The sequence below is a fragment of the Colius striatus genome, chromosome 1, assembly GCF_028858725.1.
Source record: "Colius striatus isolate bColStr4 chromosome 1, bColStr4.1.hap1, whole genome shotgun sequence".
NCBI lineage: Eukaryota > Metazoa > Chordata > Aves > Coliiformes > Coliidae > Colius > Colius striatus.
In genome coordinates, this window is record NC_084759.1 from 143,425,094 (window position 1) to 143,443,566 (window position 18,473).

The 18,473-nt window shown below is 35.6% G+C and overlaps 1 protein-coding gene across 1 annotated transcript in view; it reads right to left on the minus strand.

The window, feature by feature from the left end:
- The window catches only part of IPO8 (importin 8), a 49,570-nt gene that overhangs the window by 24,294 nt on the left and 6,803 nt on the right, over positions 1–18,473 (minus strand). Inside the window, exons 2-12 of the mRNA XM_062010326.1 lie at positions 16,781–16,862; positions 14,486–14,642; positions 12,182–12,340; positions 11,118–11,274; positions 10,007–10,096; positions 9,227–9,321; positions 8,541–8,625; positions 5,892–6,026; positions 5,031–5,130; positions 3,336–3,412; positions 1,994–2,110 (exon numbers count right to left, since the gene is read on the minus strand). Coding sequence (XP_061866310.1) covers positions 1,994–2,110; positions 3,336–3,412; positions 5,031–5,130; positions 5,892–6,026; positions 8,541–8,625; positions 9,227–9,321; positions 10,007–10,096; positions 11,118–11,274; positions 12,182–12,340; positions 14,486–14,642; positions 16,781–16,862 — 1,254 coding nt within the window. The remainder of the gene's footprint in view (positions 1–1,993; positions 2,111–3,335; positions 3,413–5,030; positions 5,131–5,891; positions 6,027–8,540; positions 8,626–9,226; positions 9,322–10,006; positions 10,097–11,117; positions 11,275–12,181; positions 12,341–14,485; positions 14,643–16,780; positions 16,863–18,473) is intronic.

The following is an 18,473-nucleotide window of genomic DNA, read 5'->3' on the forward strand; positions in this document are numbered from 1 at the left end:
TCATTCTCTTTAAGGAAATTGATTCCAACTGATTTTTCCTAAAGATTAGTAAGGATCAATAACTCAAGACATCCATTCTTCCTACGAAGGAGTACATACATACCTGAAGATAAATTTAAGCTTAGTATGAAACCAATAAGTTTCCAATGACCCACTGTTACTATAAGCATCAAAGTATTTTACACACTACAACAACTCACCCTTTTTGTGTGTTTTTTAATGGACTAAGGTAATTAGTTTTAATACGTATCTCCTTGGCTGAAAGTTATTCTATTAAAACTATTCTTTGCTATTCCAACCTTGGCAAATCCCAAGATATACACAGGAAGCCAGGATCACCAGAATGGACACTTAGGACTTTCCTAGCACCTATAACCCCTGGAATACTAGAGAAGATACATACTGGGGACCTTGTTACCATCTGAAGGAATGATTCAGTGGCTAAGATAGGAAGAAGCTGAAAGAGGACATTCAGTACAAAATGTATCTTAGGTGATCACACTTTTGTTTCACTATTGCATACATCATTTTTTCCCACACTGATTCCCTAACCTTCCTGAGAAGTAGATGAAGAATTGAGCAGAGAAAAAACACAGTAAAGAGAAAATAACTTTCCCTTGCACACATAGGTGAGAGCTTTGCATGCATTAAACTGTGGGGCTGCTATGGAAAGTGAGGTGGCTAAGGTAGGGTCCTTTTGTCTATGAGCTCCTTACGATCCGTATCTCGGTCAGTACATCAGCCTGAAACCATTTACACATTTCGTACTTTATGCAGAACCAGTTCACACAATTTTTCAATCTGTCAAATCCAAAACACAAGAAATTTAGAGCTGAGAGGAGTCTGCAGCATTTGAGGTTTATGACTCTTTTATAAAGTATATTATAACCTCATGTTTTAAGACTGAAAATTTCAAATAGGCGTATACTGGAAGAAATCCCTTTTTTTCCCTCAGGACAGAGATAAATGGATTTAGAAATTCCAAGTCAATATGAAAGGCTCCTTATAACACAAACAATGTCCTCCTCTTTCACTGTTATACACCAGCACAATAGAGGACACTTACAGTCCAATGTAATCTACAAAAATTCTGCAAAAGTTACTGATGTTTCAAGAATTAGGATCAGATCATGGATTGGTACACTGATAAAAAACAGATGGTAAATGTTGGTAAGATGTTGCCTGTAACATGAAGACACGTCCTGTACAGCGAGACAAGAGACGTGAACTAAAAAAAAGGAAGCCTGTAGCACAAGGCTGCCATCCGTGTGTTAATAGTGCTAACTTTTTGGCAGTTACTTTTGGCACAGAGAGAGGATATACTTTGGACTCCACCATTTACAAAAGCAAAAGGGAAACTGTAATCAGTATGACATTAGACAGCAATAGTTTGGATAAAATGTGTATTCAAACTCGAGAAAAATACTCAAAACTCCGAAGATACCATCTATAAAAAAAACAGGAGGAAAGATAGAAACTCTGCTCCTTGCACTTATTTTATACACTCACAACTGACTGATTCAGATTTAAAGCCACACATCGCAGAGTAAGAAAGCTGGGAAGCTACAGAAAACATTCCTGCAACATGTTAAGTAAACATTTTTCTGGAACCAAAAGAAGCCCACAACAGCCCAAGCAGTTGATAGGTTTGCTAAAGGCAATGTTATTGATGGAATGCATGTTTGCTTTCTTAACACCATTTTACCAGTAAAGCAGGAGAGGACCAAGAGATTGTTGTGTAGCAAACAAATAGAGCTTTAGAGAAAGTCAAGAAGAAAAATCTGCATATAAAATGGGAATATACAAAACAGGAATGAATTTCAATATTTTTAAAGAAACAAAGTCTCAGATTCCTATTGCACAGTGTGATCTCTTTACAGACTTTATAAATATGGCTAAGGGCTAGCCATACTTTATAAGGTAAGACTTTTTTACTAGAAATGGCAGTTGAAAATAAGAATTACACACTTTTTTCGCTTCTTTAACCACCTACCTTCAGTAAAATATCTGCTAGGGATCCTATAACGTGCAAAGCTCCATCTTTTTTCCTTGGATCAATGTTTGGCTCTGTCAGAATCTGGTAGCAATATGCCATCATTTTTGGTAATACCTATGTGAGACAGAAAACACACAAATTCCTTTTGCCAAATTATTTTAATAGTATTGTTTAAGTAAAAAAAAACCCATACAACATTTTTAAGCAGACATTTTCTGTTGTTAAGGCAACTGTGAAGTTCTATGTGTAGCATCTTTCCATAATTAAAATTCAGAATTGTCCTTTTCAACTCTTCAGCCAAACTTGTCAAAATTAAAATGATCCCCTTGAAATTTCACATTAGTAACAGTAAATAAGGTTGTTTTCTTGAGACAAATGAAAAATGACAATGAAAAGACAAGAAGTTCAAACAGTACTCCACCCATTTTTTCCCTTAACTTCTCTTCTGGCATCTCACACATGTGTACATGTATGCATGAACACATATATATTTGACAACAGCTTGGACTAAAGCCTCATACACATATTTTTATCTATTGATTTTGGCAGTCACTTCTAAAGTTAACCAGACTTCGAAAGATTTCTTGGCAAAACTGATTATTTAATGTAACTTCCACACCCCCTGTGTGCTTCTCAGATATTATGACATTTTGCCCATCTCAGTACAAATTATGCAAATGAGAAGGTCAGTGGGTAAGGACTGTTTTGACAATAAAGAAGTAGAAAGGTCATAGGCTATTCTACCTGACATAAAGATTATGCTCTGGAAACCGAGCTCCATGTTTATTAGATGTTAAAATGGTACCCAAGAAAAAGTTTTCAGTCTTAGCAAACTGACACATGCTTTCCAGGGCTTGGCCAGGTATTTTTGCACAGATCACTCTAAGTATAGAAAGATCTACGGAAAAGTTACGCCATTTAAAGAGCAGTTGTATAAAATTGGTTTCATTTTTGTTAATTTCATTGCTGTCAACAGGATTTTAAATAGCATCTGTGACTATTGATAAGGATCAGGTTCCTTTTTTCCCCTGCTACAGTTTAGGACGCTCAGAACTACAGTGATGGGAGCTGTTGGGGAAAATACCAGTACATCTGTTCCAGTCAGTTCATATCCAGCAGGTTAACTTTAAAGCTGCAAGAGGAATCCACTTATTTATTTACCTACACATATACCCATGTTTTAATTATCCCAAATCTGATAGCATTCAGACAAGAAAGTGTTTGACTATGTATTAGCAAATAGATTTTTCAAGACTAGCTTCCTGTAGCATCTTCAAATCTATGGAAAAAAGACCTTATTCAAGAAACTTCAAATAATTGAAAACCATTAGTTCCTCACCTCTTTTCTCTTCTTCGCAGCAGTATACAGGAGATTCTGAGCTGCTGTTGTTGTGGATGCATAATCCTCAAATACATCTAATAAATTGAAAGAAAAAAAGACAAAAAAAAAAGTCCTTTTCTGAATTATATAGAAAAAGTTTATCAACCATGTTGTTTGCAGGATATTACAAACTCAGGGTGACTGTGTAACTTCAAAAGTATTGACACATGGTTGAATAGTCAGACCAAAGCTTATGTCACGTAGCTTACAAAAGCATTAGCTTCCTGCCTTCCAAATCTACTGATCACTTGTCATTCCCTTTATTAGGAATGCATTACTTAGTTATTAATTCTTTTGAGACCAGGTATTTAAGGGATGAAAAATCCTGTTTTGAGGGGTTTTTAAATTGAAATCACTATAGGAAGAACAATACATTCCAGTACCATCTGTATACCATATGTACACATTTTTTGATTGATTTTATTAAAACCTCAAGGGAAACTTTTTGTATGTAGAAACTACTTGGATCTAGGGTAGTTTTAAATCTGCTGAAGTTTGAAGCTTTTTAGCTTAATTCATTACAACTCCTTTAATCATATTGAAAATATAATTTATGTTTTGAAAAAATTAAAAATGTGTGCTGCCAAACATGACCTAATCCAAACATTCCCACACAAACTGAATTAAATAAAAAGATCGAAAAGTTAGTCTTAAAACGTGGTTAAAATTTAACATTAACTTTTCCTGAGAACTTGAATGTAAAAAATTATTAAGAAATACTACCAGACTACTGGAATTCTCATTTCAAACCCAAATATGCCTCACTAAACTTCACACTTGTGATTTTTTTTACCTTCCACAATACAATTTAAATCTGTATTTAACTGTCTTGGGTACATATAAAAATAGGATTTACGACTAACACAGAAAGAACTGAATTTATATACCAAAAATCAGCAATGTATTTTGTACTCCAGTGATCAGCACTATATTCTGATTAATTTCTTGCATAACAAATCTCAAAGTTTTAAAAATTATTCTATGAACAGTTAAATTCTGGTTTCACATATGTAAATCCCAAATCAATTAACTACAAATTCCCAAATGCTACATCTCTATGGTGCCTGGCTTACAGGAGTTTTGCATCTAAAATTGCTACACTTTTAAAGTACTCTTTTCAACAATATAACTCTTAATTATTCATAATATGGTCCTATGTGATATTCCCAAGATCTTGCACTGCATCTTTTGAAAGAACATATGTATCTAATTATCTTACAATTTAGTAACAATAATTGGCAAAAAAAAAATACTGACGACAGCAGTTTTCAATAGGGAAAGAGCAAGTCAGGCCTCTGCTGGTGAAAGTGAGAGCTGCAAGAACATTCAGACAGCTAATAAAAGTGTAATACAAGGAACTTGGCATAAGAAAGTGATCAAGTAAGGCTATTTAGGCTGCACTGAGTACATGTGAAGTAGGAAAAAAGTTAAAAAAATAATGTAGTTTAAAGCTATCAGCCAATGGCCAAAATTCACTTGATCTGCCACCTTCTTTATCTCCAGATCAGTGAGATTTAAGAAACAAATTTTCCTCTTCCTATTGTTTAGAACGTTGGTGAAGTGAGAGACATTACAGTGGCCATGCTGTTAATTGGGACTCCAGTGTACTGTTATGATGATAGTGAAAAAGCAATGCTAAACACAAACATTTACCAAATTTCATGCGGATATATTCATATGGATCCTCTTGCCAGAGCTCTTCATCTTCATCTTTGTAGCACATTAGAGAGAATATCACTTCCTCTGTTATACTCTAATATTAGAGAAGTCCAACACACGTAAGTACACATTCCAGTACAGCTTCCCTCCACTAATCACTAGACTTACTTTTCTTAAGAGTGAAATTATTTAAACTAATGGTCTTTTATTTTGGCTAACGGAAATAAACTTACAATATACCTTCCTTTTGCAACAGTCCCAGACAGCAGTACTTGTATCTTTATAATAATGCAGTACCACACAGAAAATATATTTCAGGACATAGTCTATAAACAGAAGAACACTGCACTCTGTGAAATCTCACCAATGAGACACTTGAGAATGGGTTTTAGGGTTCTTCCTCTTACAAGTCATAGGATTAACTAGCTACAACAGGAGAACTTACAATATGAAAAAATAAAAGCATAAAAATAACTTGTTCTTAGTTCACTTACAAAACATGTCCTGAAAACAGGGTTCAGTTCCTCATAGTTCATGTTCCCTGCCCACTATCTTTGCACTACAATAAATTATCAATTTCCAAATTTATAGCAGCTAACAAAAGCCAGAGAACATTGTGACTGTCTGGCAGACTTAGTTACAGAACAGAATCTGTAATTGAGTTAAGCATCTGCAATAAAACATAGTCACAACATTGAAAAAACCAACCACATTCATGCAGAAATGCTATTTTTTGCCCAGATAAACTACTGCATTGAAGATTCATGAAACCTTTAAAACAATAAACCCCACCAGTTTTTCAGGGTTTTTTTAACCACCCTAATGGCACATAGCATTACAGTTTTATGCACTGACCTGTATGTGTGGCTTCATTTGCTTCCATGTTACAGAGTGAATAACCCCTTGGTTCAGATAATTTAATGTTTGCTGAAGAACACGTGGTGCAACATAGTCTTTTTGCCTGTATTGGTCTAAGATTCTTAAAAGAACCTAAAGAAATGACAAATTGATACTTTTAAAAAAAGACTGAAGATTCTCTGTCATGCACAAATATGCAGTGTACTTCAGTGAAAGTACATGGACAGATTAATTAGTTTTACATCAGAGATTCTAGTGTTACTAATCACTGTTATGCCTTTAATCCAAAAATCAGAAATATTTAAATATTAAGGACCTAATCCTGGAAGCATTTATGCACACGACTATCTTTACTACTAGCCCCACCATGTGATCATTTGTGATTGCAATCCAAAGACATACTTCAAGATTCACAGTTTACACAGGTCTCAGTAAAATTTGGAACAGATAAGGAAAAGGCACAGTGAGATCTTCCAACTGGTTGGCTTCTAAATCTGTTAGTGGTGTCTGTGTTCATTTTTTAAGGACAGTACCCTAAAGAAGATAAATTACTTTGGAAGAACAGAGATAAGAACAGAAACACTAAACTAGAATGGAAAAATAGGTTATCATCTAAATCTGTGAATCAGAAGAGATGTCAAACTCTTAACTTCAATTACCTGTTGTAACCATCAGATAGTATCACTTACCATGCTATCACAATCTCTATCACACAAAGCTTCCCTAATACCAAGGATTGCTCTACTAAGGAAAACCTACAGTACAAAGCCACTAATCTGCACTAATGGCAGAGGAACTAGCAAGTGCTAATAAGTGTAAAGAACTGGCATGTACATAAATAACAATAAAAATCAAAGGTAATGTATAATAAAATACTGGGTCACATATTTTCAGAGGATGGTTCTGCTTCATAATTTTTCACATTACAATAAACATTATTTTGAACATAACTTCTTCATTAGAAGTACTAAGTCTGATCTTGTCTGATATACAATATGCTTCTTGGGCAAGAACTGTACACATCTCAGACTCCAGCACAACATCAGCACTTAAAAATTGATTAATAATTAATGAAAGCTTATTAATCTAATAGTCACAATAAAATTCTTACTAACTCTGCAAAGAAATGTGACAAATCAGCATTTAGGAGACAGAAATAGAAGAAATGTGCAGATTGTCCAGTTTGTTTAACTTGAAAGCTAAACTGATCCCTCTGCTATATAGCCTAATCTCTTCAAAGACAAACTTTAAGTATTTCAACTGACATCTGCCCATGGGATACTATTTTTCCAACCACGAGCTAAACATTGCAAGGAGTTTAGAATAGATGACACTCCTTCCCTTTTCATTTAATTCTTACAGCCTCACCATAACCACTCCTCTCCTTAGTTCTTAACAATTACATATTTACACAGAATTAATATGCTGACAGAGAAATTATTCTGTCGTCAAACTGGACAGAGAAAAGTAAATTTATTTTGCAGACAATCCTGGTATTTTGAAATCTAGTTTAAATTTGACTCAAAGTGTTGACAACAACAGCCTGGTACCCTGCAGCAAAGACACTGGAAATTTAAACTGTAAGAAGCCTGCAGATGTCATGTCAAGGATGTTTCATCTGGAAGCTTGATGAGGAGCCACACATTCTGCAAATATACATTATCCAAACACTTGTCACTTGCAAACAGCATTCCCAGGTGTTTTTTCAAGGTTTACAGGCCAAAGTGTATCCAGAGCCCAGAATGATGAGCAGGAGAGCACACTGCATTATCCTGGCTTCTTAGAAGCCTGTTTGGAGTATGTAACTCAAAAGCCTGGACACTCAAGAGCTTTAGCTGAGCCAAAAGCCTGCAAACTACTGCTCCTAGTCATCCAGTATATGGCAAGCTGAATGAGAAACAAGAGCAGCTGTGCCAAAACCATTCAAGCTTTAGGAGCCAGCACGTTCAGGTTTTCCAGGCATCAGTTTGCTATATAACCATTCCACCAGACCAGGGAGATGCTGGAAGCCTGGAAGCTCATGTTTGGGAGCCCACAGTTGAGCTGTCAGAAAAACACAGAACATTTGGACAGAAATTGCCTCTCCTCTATGCAACTTTATCAGAGTGGAATTGTCTCCTCAATACCATGGGAATCAAAAATAATTATCATTCACCAACAAAAACGTTTTCCTAGCAAACAATGAATTCAAGCTGTTTCCATGTTTCCAGATATAAAATAACTTTTATTGTTGTTCTCCAGACACCTTCTAATCTGCTTGTATCTTCCCAAAATAAAACAGTATATAATTGGATTACTGTGCCCAAGTTGTTTGCAGCAAAAGCACTTACTAAAGACTGGCCTGGAAACACACCCTTCTATGACATGAGGCATCTGTATCAATAGTTTCTTCTCTCGGATACATCTACAATGTTTATAGATGATGATATCAGCACTTGCCTTCTCCAAGAGCTTTTCTGTAGGTTTTCTTTTAACTCCTGAAAATTTCCATTAACATCCCTCAGATGTATGGCACCAAGTTCTAAAGAACTTCTCAATGTGTTTTTTCTTTTTTGTTTAATGACTTTCTTACAAGCATGCTGTTGAAAAGCAATATGTTTGTTCTCTCAAAATGATCTAATTCAGGAAGAAATGAACTGTACTTACCTGTTGTATGCCCACAGCATATGTTTTTAAAAAAAAATCTGAGAATTCAAAGTATTCTTTAGTTACATTTCCAGGACTTCCATACCTTTAAAAAGAAAAGGACACAGATATTCACATCGTGACAAGTCTACCGTGCCAGGAAAATATAGTATTTTCTAAAACACAAAGGATCCTGAGTAGTCTTCCATTCCCAAAGGAATCCATTCCCATAGGTTCCTTCTAAGTCATTATTTCCCATAGAAGCATAGAATTGTAGAATGTTAGGGGTTGAAAGGGACCTTTAGAGATCATTCCCCACTTCCCTTTTCTTTTCTTAGATTAACTTAAAGTACAATATCATAGTCAAGCAAATACGGCCACCTTTTTGTCACAAGCTCTGTAACTTCTGTTTACGGATTTCTTTTCAAATCTTTCCCTGCCTTTATATTTGAGAATATAAGTGCTTATAGCTAGATGCAGTATAACTGTCCTTCCTCTGTGGGTTTCTTGCTGTCTTAGAGAGTCAAATCATTTCACTACGAGCTCACACTAGTAGCTGTGCCAATGCAAGGCAAAGGATCATGGCAGGAATACCTCCTGACCATGAGGTCTTACATTGACTAAACTGCCTTGTTTAACTGTACCTCAAGTAACATTATAGACTTGTCACCTAAACTGAGTTTTTACTCAGTTTGTTAGTTAGTTACCGTTCAAAAAGACGAGCTACAATATGCAAAGCCCACTTCTTGCACTTCCACCACACCAGCTCCGGTCTATCATCTTCATCAATTTGCAAGGTCTCCTAGAAATAAATACATAGCAGTGCACACCATCAGCTAAAGCTCTGTTTCCATTAACAGTTTAGGAACTTTCAAATATCTTAATTAGTCAATATAATTATACATGTGCAATATTTGTATTTTAATTTTTTAAACTATGCATATTCACAAAACAGAAACTCTGACATATACTTGAATACCACACAGTAATGTTCACTCTGGCTGAAACACAAAGTATGACACTAACTCCTCCAAACATATACACTCTAACCATATACACTAATGCAAAAGCTATTCAAAGAATGTTAAGGTGGTGAATTTCTGAGAAACTAAGGAAATGTCAGATAACGTTGAATATATACAAACAAGAATTTTATTACTATTTTCATTTTGTTCTTCAGGAAATATGAAGGATGGATCAAAAAAAAAAGAGGAACAGAAACAAGCATTGGGTTTGTGGTGAGCTTTCGATTCTCGTTTGAGAGAAACTGCCTAAAGTATTTGGAAACTTCCAAGAAATGTCCCGGATTGAAGTTTACTTGATGTCACAACCTCAGACAATGACATTCTGACAACTTACACGTTTCTCCTGTGGTTCTGACAGATGTTTCATTTATTTATTCCAAGGATAAGAATCTTAAAATACACTGACTGTTCCTCAAGTGCCAGTACACAAATATCAGTGGCTTTTAAAAAACTAAAACTTACTGGAGGTACATTTCTATCAATGATAGTACGGAAGATCTCCATCCACTGAGTCATGGTCTGGTTATTCACCAACTGGAGCGGCAATGCATACTGAAATAAGAAAGCAGTCATGAAATACTAATTGTGTCTGAAAAAGGTAGATATTTCTACAGTAATTACATTCTGAGGAAAATGGGGTTTTAAGTAAAATTAAAATTAGTGAGGTTAGATATCAATGCAACTCTAGTTGTACCCTTCTTGCTACAATTTACAGAGGACTTTCTGAGCAGAACCTATTTGAGGAAAGTTCCTTGGTCTGTGAACTTGCTAACTCTTTGTTTCTTCCTTTTCTTCACAATAGTCCAGCTAATTTTTAGGGACCACAGTAGTGTCTATATTACAGTGTGTGGATAAACCAATAGCATTTTAGTAAGAGAAATGTACTCCTAACACGTAGCTACTATCTAGTAAAACTTACTTCTCTACAGAACCGAAGCAAGTGACAATACTCAAGCAAACTATTGGAAGGCAAAATAGGATCTTGGGATCTGTTTAATCCTTCCTCATCTAATAACAAACTACTTTAGCTTTTTAACCTCCAGTAAGAATTTTCAGTCTGCCCCTTCTGTAGGATCTTCTTTTGTTTCTCATTTTCTAGAAGTACTTCCTCACCAAACACATCCCTGTAAAAAACAAACTCATCTCTGTAAAATGCACCAATCGATCAATAAATAATTTCTACCAGATCTTCAGAAGATAATGAGAAATGCTACCTACTAAGTGTACTATTTGACAATTATACTGGAATATCCACTACTGACACTTTCAGGTACCCATAGTTTATATCAGGTTATGTGTGACTTTATAAAACCGGGAATATTTCTCCAGGAAGTTTATAGATAGAACATGAAGAAACACCTAGCTTCATTAAAGAAATAATCTAGGGAATCATGTGACCAGTTTTTAAGTAGAAAGATCCATAAAGATCATATTTCTATATAAGCTTTTTACTGTACATTACTTTTCCCATCCAAATTGGTATTCTTATTCAATCACACCCATGAGTGTACTAAAGGAGGTTGTTGTGCCTAGCAAAGTAAAAGTTACGGTTTTGCTCTACAGAGATGCCAACCTGAACAAGAGCATAGAAGATTTTTAAGATTTGTTTCTGAAGCAGTACAGAGTAATGGGAGTTATCAGGCAGAAGCTGGATCATCTGCTGCTGGATCCGAGGCAAAAATATTTGCATTGCTGCTATGAGAGGATCTCGCTCCTCTGCTTTTTTGTATCTGCAAAGGAAACAAAAATGTTGGTCCAGGATCTACACACTGGAGGGTTCTAATGTCTATTACCCATCAGCAATTTAACTTCTGTACCCTAAAAAAATAATCTATTGCAAATTAATATCCAGCATTCACTCATTCATTCTGTCCTCCTCTAGCCTCCATCTCAACAATTTGTGCAAATTCACTAACCTATAAACAGAGAAGTTAAAACCAACAAATGTTACCTTATACAAATATAGTTATTGGGAGAAAAAAATCAAGTTCTTTACTATTGAATTGTCAGCCCACAGGAGTAGGGACTTGAATTTCTCTAATGGTCATACCAATGCCAAATCCAGGTTGGGTGCTGAACAGTCATTGAAAGGGAAAGAAAATTCCTTTGTTTGGAAAAGCTTTTCTCTTTTTCCATTTACATTTCTTTTCTTGCAGTTTATATATATATATTTCTAACAACAGACAATTATTTTTAAAATTTAAGCTTTGTGGATTCAGACTACCAGGAGGATAACAACATGCAATAGGAGTATATGACAACGACAACACTGTATTCATGGCACAAAAGCAGAAAATCATTTGCATTCATATATCCAGCATTTGGGGAATCTTCAAAAAGAAGTTATACACATTTAAGAAATTTCTCACAGATGGGTTAAATTAGATCAAAAGTACAAAGCCTCAAGAAAAAAATAACAGTAAAATCATACAGATTATGGCTGGCATCTGCTTTCAATTCATTTACGATATAAAGATATGAACAGTTTTCATTTATTTGCAGGAAAGGAAGGCAATGACAATCCCATGTTCTATCTCAATTCCTTGTAGAACTGCCAGCACTCTTAAAATGTCATTCCTAGTAATCAGCTGAGACTAAAAGTACTGATTCCTCATCTACTGATGGACAGCAACTTACTCGTAAGTCTTCACCAGCTGATACAGGCACAGGAGACTCCCAAGCCAACTCCCACTGTTCTGAGACTGCAAGTAGTAGCCTATCTTGTCTACCACAGCTGTCCAATGGCCAGGAAAGTCATGTTTAATGATAGCACGGAGGCACATTGTCAGCTGGGCTCTGTAACAGAAGGGAAAAAGAAATACATTATAAGCAAATATGATCATGACGTAGTGCTTAATGTTACAGGATAGATTCCAAATCTTGGTTTATTGACCACAATAAACATATTACATCACAACTATCATATATATATATTAACAGTACTGAAAGAGTTCTGGGAAGTGATAAAAAGCAAGAAAAAAACCCAGGGTATATTAGGAATAAACTAATTTCAGAACACTTTAGCTACTTTTCTCCCTTCCTCCTCCCTCTCCACACCCATCAGGCAATATTTGAAAACAATTACTTGCTCATGAAACCAGCTAGCTTTGTACTTAGAAAATTAATATTTATACTTCAACACGCTTATGAGGCTGAAAGCAAACACAAAACCACTAATTTGCAAATTGTTATTAAATAATATTGGTCTGTTTTATGATCTAAGCCAGAGGTTCCTCGTGAAATTACAGTTTTCCTGGGATCTTCTACAACAGCACTTTCTCAACCTCTGAAGCATGCAGCAGAGCCAATTAGGTAAAAAATATCTTACTTTTACTCTCCTTCCACACATTTTCAGATGCTACTCACAATTGTTAAGGCAAGACAGTATTGTCAATTGACTGAAGTGATTTGCGACCAAAAAAGCTGACTGGCACTGAACTAGAAGCTGTAAATAAATACTCTTGGTTCTGCTAAGGAATTAGAAAAAATATAGTCTGCAGAAAATATTGGTTCTTATATATTCCGTTTTCCTTGGATATCCTCTTGCAGTACATTACATAAAAAGCCACTATTACACAGTAGCTCAACAAGGAGCTCTCCACTTACTGATCCTTTCAGCTTTGTACAAGCCTACCTTCTAACTCAAGCCTTTAGAGTTTTTGCTTATTGCCAATTTGATTCCTCCTCCAGCCTCTCACAGGCAAACAGTAAAAAATACCAGTATTTCAATATCAGACTACTTCCAGCAAAGTTTCTTTGACTTTTTTAACCTCTGAGAAAGCTCAAAGTTCAGCCATAAATTGTCATTGTAACGTCAAGACATTTTGCATATCGGGTTATGAAATGAAACCCGAATTGGTTTGCAAAAAACTCTCCAAACTTCCATTAGTTTGCGTTCTTTGTATAAACTTTGCTTTGGTATTTACATGATGGCAGGGGAAATGACATGCCTTTATTACATTATCACAGAAACAACTCAAGCTTCCTTACCTTGTAGCATAACCTTGGCAAGGAGCACCTATCTCTTTCAGTGGAGATACTAATCATCTGTATCAGAACATGTTACAAAAGGTGAACTGGAGATGATGATCTAGTTAAATTTCTTGCCTCAGCATAGGACCATTTCTACCCTAAGTATTCCTGGCAGGTGTTTGGCTAACCTATTTATAAAGACTTCTGGTGACAGCAATGCTATTGTAGTCTCATGCATTCTGGGGTTTCTTTTTTTTCTTTTAAAGTGTTTTCTCTAATCCCAATCTGTAGTCAATCACTCCTCTTTTGGGTATGATCACTGACAAATAAAATACCTTTGAGCACCTAGATGACGGACAGCAGGAGAAGGAAGATTTTCTTCCATTTTTCAAAGATGAACATCTGTATGCCACAGCCTAATCCCATCCTATCAGCTTCACTTTAATTAGAGTGGTAAACAATCATAGTTTGTAGTATGTCTGTGAATCTTAACTGTTCTTCCAGCAAAGAGAGAACAGCATTCCTTCATTCCTTTAACATTTTAAAACCAAGAAACTAATATACATTCAATATCAGTATTACATATATAAATTGCAAAAGTAATTGAGAAAAAGGCTAACAGAAGACAGAAAACACATCTTGAGCAGTATTTCTCCAAACAGTTAATTCTGTATGGCACGTAGTCTTTTATAGTATCTGCCCTGAATCAGACAAATAGACAGGCTGTCATTACAGTAAGTGTTATGAGACAGTCCAAACAACACCATAAGAGGATAAATCACATCACAGGGCTCTTAGGTTACTATAGATTTGAAAAATAAGTGCACATAAATATGTTAAAATTAACTCTTATTAGACTTTCAAAACAAGTACTTGCTCCATTTCCCAAGAAATCTGAGATTCCCACATTAAATACAGTTGGACTAGTAGGTCTGAAAACTTTACCTATAAAATACCTCTACACTGTACCTCACTAAGTCAGGAGAACGAATTATTCCTTCTACGATGTTATCACGAATCTGCTGACGATCGTTTTCATGGATGTTGAATGGAAATACTGCTTCTCCAGGAGGTGGCTCACGGTCTGGCCAGTACTGTGTCACCATGTTCTTCAAGTAGATGGCAGCTAAGAATACACATAGAGGAAATAATAACTGAATTCTAACTCATCTCCACATTACTCTGTGTTCAATGTGTAGTACAATAAGGAGATGAAAAGATGACTGAAAACCACTGCACGAGTTGTTAACAATTATAGGCACTAAGCACAGGTGAGTCAGAAAATCTTTTTTTTTTATGATCGCACATATGCATCTTGTAATGATCACACAAATCAAATGGCTCAAATGTCTGGTCCTAAACACGACAGGATAGTATTTCAGTCAGCTTGTCATCACACTGCTTCTATTCTTTATTACAGCAGTGTTCCATATGGACATCATATTCTATTGTTCCAAACAAGTAAACAAAAATCTACTTATCTGCACTTTTAGTCACCCCTAAAACAACTTCTCAAGCTCAGTAAGTGAAGTTTTGGAAGGCTCATGTAAACAAACTATTGCAAAAGCAGATGGGACACTCTGCTTGGGGAAAAGCCCAGTCTGAAACTGGCACATGGCCTAACTTCTATTCAGACAGAAATGTTTATTGTGAATTCCCTAAGCTTTATCTCACTACTAGGATTTCCCATAATCCCTTAGAATTGTTCTCTGCTATTGCACACGAAAAACCACAAAAAAGAAACTTAATCTCCAACCGAAAATAAAATAGCATTTACGCCTCAGTACTACAATGCCTGTAGGCAATTCTTCAGGAAACAAATACAAGGAAAGAAATACAATGTAAGACATTAAAGGAATGTTCTTAATAAACTCTTATGCCTGTACTGTTTCACTTTTAAAGTGTAAATAAGATATCCTTGGGTACAATCACCTTTTCTTGATGATGACAAATTATGAAATATGAAAACATGTACTTTGTAAAATATTTTATAGGAGCAAGTGGAAAACCAGGTTTTTTTCTGTGACATGCCAGAATATTCAGACAAGAAACAGGTCCAGAAAGATCAGTCAAATATTTTAATTTACTTTGTCTATTGATCTTCTTGTTAGACAAATTCTTGGGCTTTTAAAAAATTCCCAGGGAAATATGTTAACTTACAAATGTAATTTAAACATGCTCTTCCATTTTATATCTCTACTTTGTAAAAAAAATTAACAATAAACACAAATAAAAATTTTTGCTCTACATAATTGTTTTTTTTTCCTGAATGATACTGAAATGAGAGATGAATTTACTAAGATGACCTTATGGAGTCTAGATTAAACATCAAACTCTACTACAGAATGGTTTAACAATGCTATTCAGAGTTGGATTTTGAAAAAATAAATGCCAGCATGACAATCAGTGTATGTCAGCACACCCCAAGGCACTCAGGGGATTAACAAGATCTGCACAAAACAAACCCAACAACGCTTCTGTGGGAAATTCTGTTCCATAGGATAAAAACAGAGCTGTGAATGAAACAGTACCCGTCAATTTCTTGAAAAACTTGAGTATTTTCTATATCTGTCCAAAACATTGTGTAAGAGTCGTTAAAAGAGATTATGAGAATTTACAATCTGATTTTACAGATGTATATCCTCAAGTTAACTGCATGACCATACCTGAATACACATACACAGCTGGACAACCTTTCTAGATATACTCAGACTGTAAATTTATAAATTATCAGTTATGTGACCTTGCTTCATATCTACTCTTGTGAGTGGACACCACAGAGGGCGACTAGGCATACATGGCTACCCTTCACCTAGAGAATTATAGGGTTTTTTTCACTATTCAGAACATTTTACTTTTCCAGGACAAAGGACTCAAAGAAAGAAAGATGTATTCAAACAAGACCCACTTCTTTTTAAATTCCCACTCACCTTGGCATTGCTATTCCTTCATTGCTAGAAGAAAGAATTAGCTATCGGGCACCCTGGGTACTCAGTTTTGAGCAGAAATCATGCTCTTTTCATATCAGTATCACTGCAATCCAGCAGGGATCACTACAAACACAGGGAAGTCAAAGCAGGACTCCACCCTATACCCATGGTTTTATCTGACCCTCGTGTATGAATGAAACAGCAAAGACAGATCCTTTTCATTTCTTCATTTGGAATAAACGTGAACTTGTGTTGCAACAGATCAATACCCCATCGAAATAAGTAACAGACTGACTTTCTACTGAAAGAAAATGAAATAAGGAATTTATCTCACCTGCTTGACGCACTGGAAATTCAACTTGATCTGACACTATGATTTGCAGCAGACTTGGAGCAAAATTGATGATCTTATAGGACTGAAATATATATATAAAACACAGTTAGCAAATCACTACATTTAAAGAAGACTGTATTATCAACAGCTGAATAAGAAATAGAACCAAAGGATTTGCAGTGTTCTCTGACTATCCTCAAGAAGTATGAAAGGTTTTAGCACTTGGATTTACCCAGATATCCAGCAATCCAAATAATTACTTGTAGAAGCTGAGCATGTAATGGCACATGGGTGGAATAAGTAATGTGACAAGGCTCTCTATTGGAGATTAATCATAATGAATATTTAAATAATTCAAGAATGCATAATAAGAAGCACTAAAGACCTGTCTTTGAGTTATTTAATTTAGCCTCATAAATCAAATGGGCATTGACATGCTTCATCAATACATACCATTTATTTGCAAAACAGATTGTGCTACAATAGCAATAATAAATTTTGAAGAGATTAAGAAAATCATTTTAAATTATTTTCAAGTGTAAACAGCACCTGCATTAACCATGTATTATACAGCTATCTTGTAGAGTGTCCCTTAACAGAAAAATAAAAACTGGGGAAAAACAGTGGAATAATCATTTTTCATTAAAAACAAGCATAGACAGACAACATTACAAAACCCACAGCCTTCCTGGGAACTTTTCAAACACCAAACCAGCCATGCAGCTGAAGAATTTCAAAGAGAAAACAATGCTCACTGAACTTCTGAGCAAAGCATGCCAGATTAAAAAGATGTGAAAATCTGATAGCATTATACTGCTGCCCTTCAAAGTGAAGAATCGTTCACTCAGCATAGTGCAGTTACTGCTAAGCCTTGACAACATCGGTAGATACTAGTAGGTCAGATCTTTCACCACTTACATCCATGTGCTTTATGGTCAAAGAGTTATACTTCTTGGGGCTAGATGGCAGCAGCTTTCTTTGTTTCACCTTTTATAGTATTTCTTTCCAACTAGATTATGCCTGGCAGTTTTGTGTTTGTTTCCAGTGCTGTGCTTTAAGTACACTACATCCTCCCGTAAACTTTGCCTCATTTTAAAGTTGTGAAATAAGAGTTACATTTTGCTCTTCATATATCCAATTCCTCGATCTAACATTTCCATAATAAGGTAAAATTACATTGCTTTCATAATGCCTAAGTGTAATAGCTGCATCACAACAGTATCATTCAATAATTGTACCAAATCACTTAACTTTCTGGCCCTCATTTTACTCATGATAATAATAGAGTAATTCTAACCTAGTCTGTGCTCAGAGACTTATTTGATGTTTATCGAGTAATCAGAGATCCCGGATAAAAGCAGTAATGGCAAATCAAAAGCATAGTCTCCTGCAATTTCCTTCTCTATAAACTTTAATTATACATAAGAAATGCTCCAAATAAAGTAAGAGCTGTACCAGACAGCACAGGAACTCCAGACATGCTGAAATACCAGCTTTTGATGGCAATTGGTTGAAGCGCAATGGATTCCAAAGATCAGCTTTTGAGTAACCTGGAGTCCAAAGCTTGCCCTTTGGTCACTACTGGACAGAATATGTACAACACTGGTGAGTTCTCATGGGGGCTGCAGCATCCTCCAGCAGTCAACTTCCAGTTCCCAGAGAGATAAGAAAAGCACAAGGAATCCCAGCAGCA